The sequence below is a fragment of the Stegastes partitus genome, unplaced genomic scaffold (genome assembly GCF_000690725.1).
Source record: "Stegastes partitus isolate 25-593 unplaced genomic scaffold, Stegastes_partitus-1.0.2 Scaffold1528, whole genome shotgun sequence".
Taxonomy (NCBI): Eukaryota; Metazoa; Chordata; class Actinopteri; family Pomacentridae; genus Stegastes; species Stegastes partitus.
Window position 1 is genome coordinate 119,980 of NW_007579259.1, and position 1,131 is coordinate 121,110.

The window sequence follows — 1,131 nt, forward strand, 5'->3', positions numbered from 1 at the left end:
ATCCATCCATCCATCCATCCATCCATCCATCTTCTCCCGCTTATCCGGAGTCGGGTCGTGGAGGCAGCAGCCTTAGCAAAGCCGCCCAAACTTCCCGATCCGCACACACCTCCTCCAGCTGTTCTGGGGGGACCCCGAGGCGTTCCCAGGCCAGTCGAGAGACATAATCCCTCCAGCGTGTCCTGGGTCTTCCCCGAGGCCTCCTCCTGGTGGGATGCGCCCAGAACACCTCCCCAGGGAGGCATCTGGAAAAGATGCCCGAGCCGCCTCAGCTGGCTCCTTTCGTTCTCGAAGTGGGACAATCTTTGAATGAATGTTATCTCACAAAGTATTTGATATATCACACCAACATTTTTCCACTAGCTTTATATATATTCCTAATTTATGCAATGAAAATTTCAAGCGGGTCAGACATTTCTGAGCAGATATCGTTCTGCAAATTTGTAGTTTTGCGATGGAACGACCCACCAGCAGCATCACAAACCTCTCTGAACAGAAGACACTTGTGTATTTTCTACTGTGCTGTCGTTTTCCTGCAAACAAGCTCACAGCCTGATTTTACAGCGACGTCTGTGTTGCCTGACAGGACGCCTGTGAGAAGCTGATGAGGCGTCTGCAGCCGCTGATGGAGAAGAACCCAAAAAACAGCTGGAAGCAGACGGTAACCAGAAAACGTGACTAATAATGAAGATGTTCTAAAATGTTCTGCTGTCAGCCAGGTTTGTCAAACTAAGCCACATTGAAGTTGACTTTTCTTTTCTTTCTTTCGCAGATTACTGAAGCTTACTTTCAGAAAATCAGTTTATCTGCAACTGGGTTCTTCATGCACGTGAGCATTTATCTGCATCACGTTAAAGCACTTCTTCCTCTGCATCTCCTGTGGATCATCTGGTTGCTTCTGTAATAATCTTGAACTATGTGTTGCAGGGGGCCACCCACCGACGTGGACTGGGAGAAGGGCCAGGGCCAGGCTTATTACTACTTCACCTTCGGCGCCTGCTGCTCTGAAGTGGAGATCGACTGCCTCACTGGGGACCACAAAGTATTTTCACCATTTAAAATATTGAAGCAGATGAAACAGCACCTCTGTTGTTTGAGTCTCATCCTTCAGTCCGGCTTCTGTGCGTCACT

The 1,131-nt window shown here is 48.6% G+C and overlaps 1 protein-coding gene across 1 annotated transcript in view; it reads left to right on the plus strand.

The window, feature by feature from the left end:
• The window catches only part of aox5 (aldehyde oxidase 5), a 24,597-nt gene that overhangs the window by 21,855 nt on the left and 1,611 nt on the right, over positions 1-1,131 (plus strand). The window contains 3 exon segments of the mRNA XM_008300348.1: positions 565-661; positions 773-825; positions 928-1,042. Of these exon segments, the coding sequence (XP_008298570.1) occupies positions 565-661; positions 773-825; positions 928-1,042 (265 nt within the window).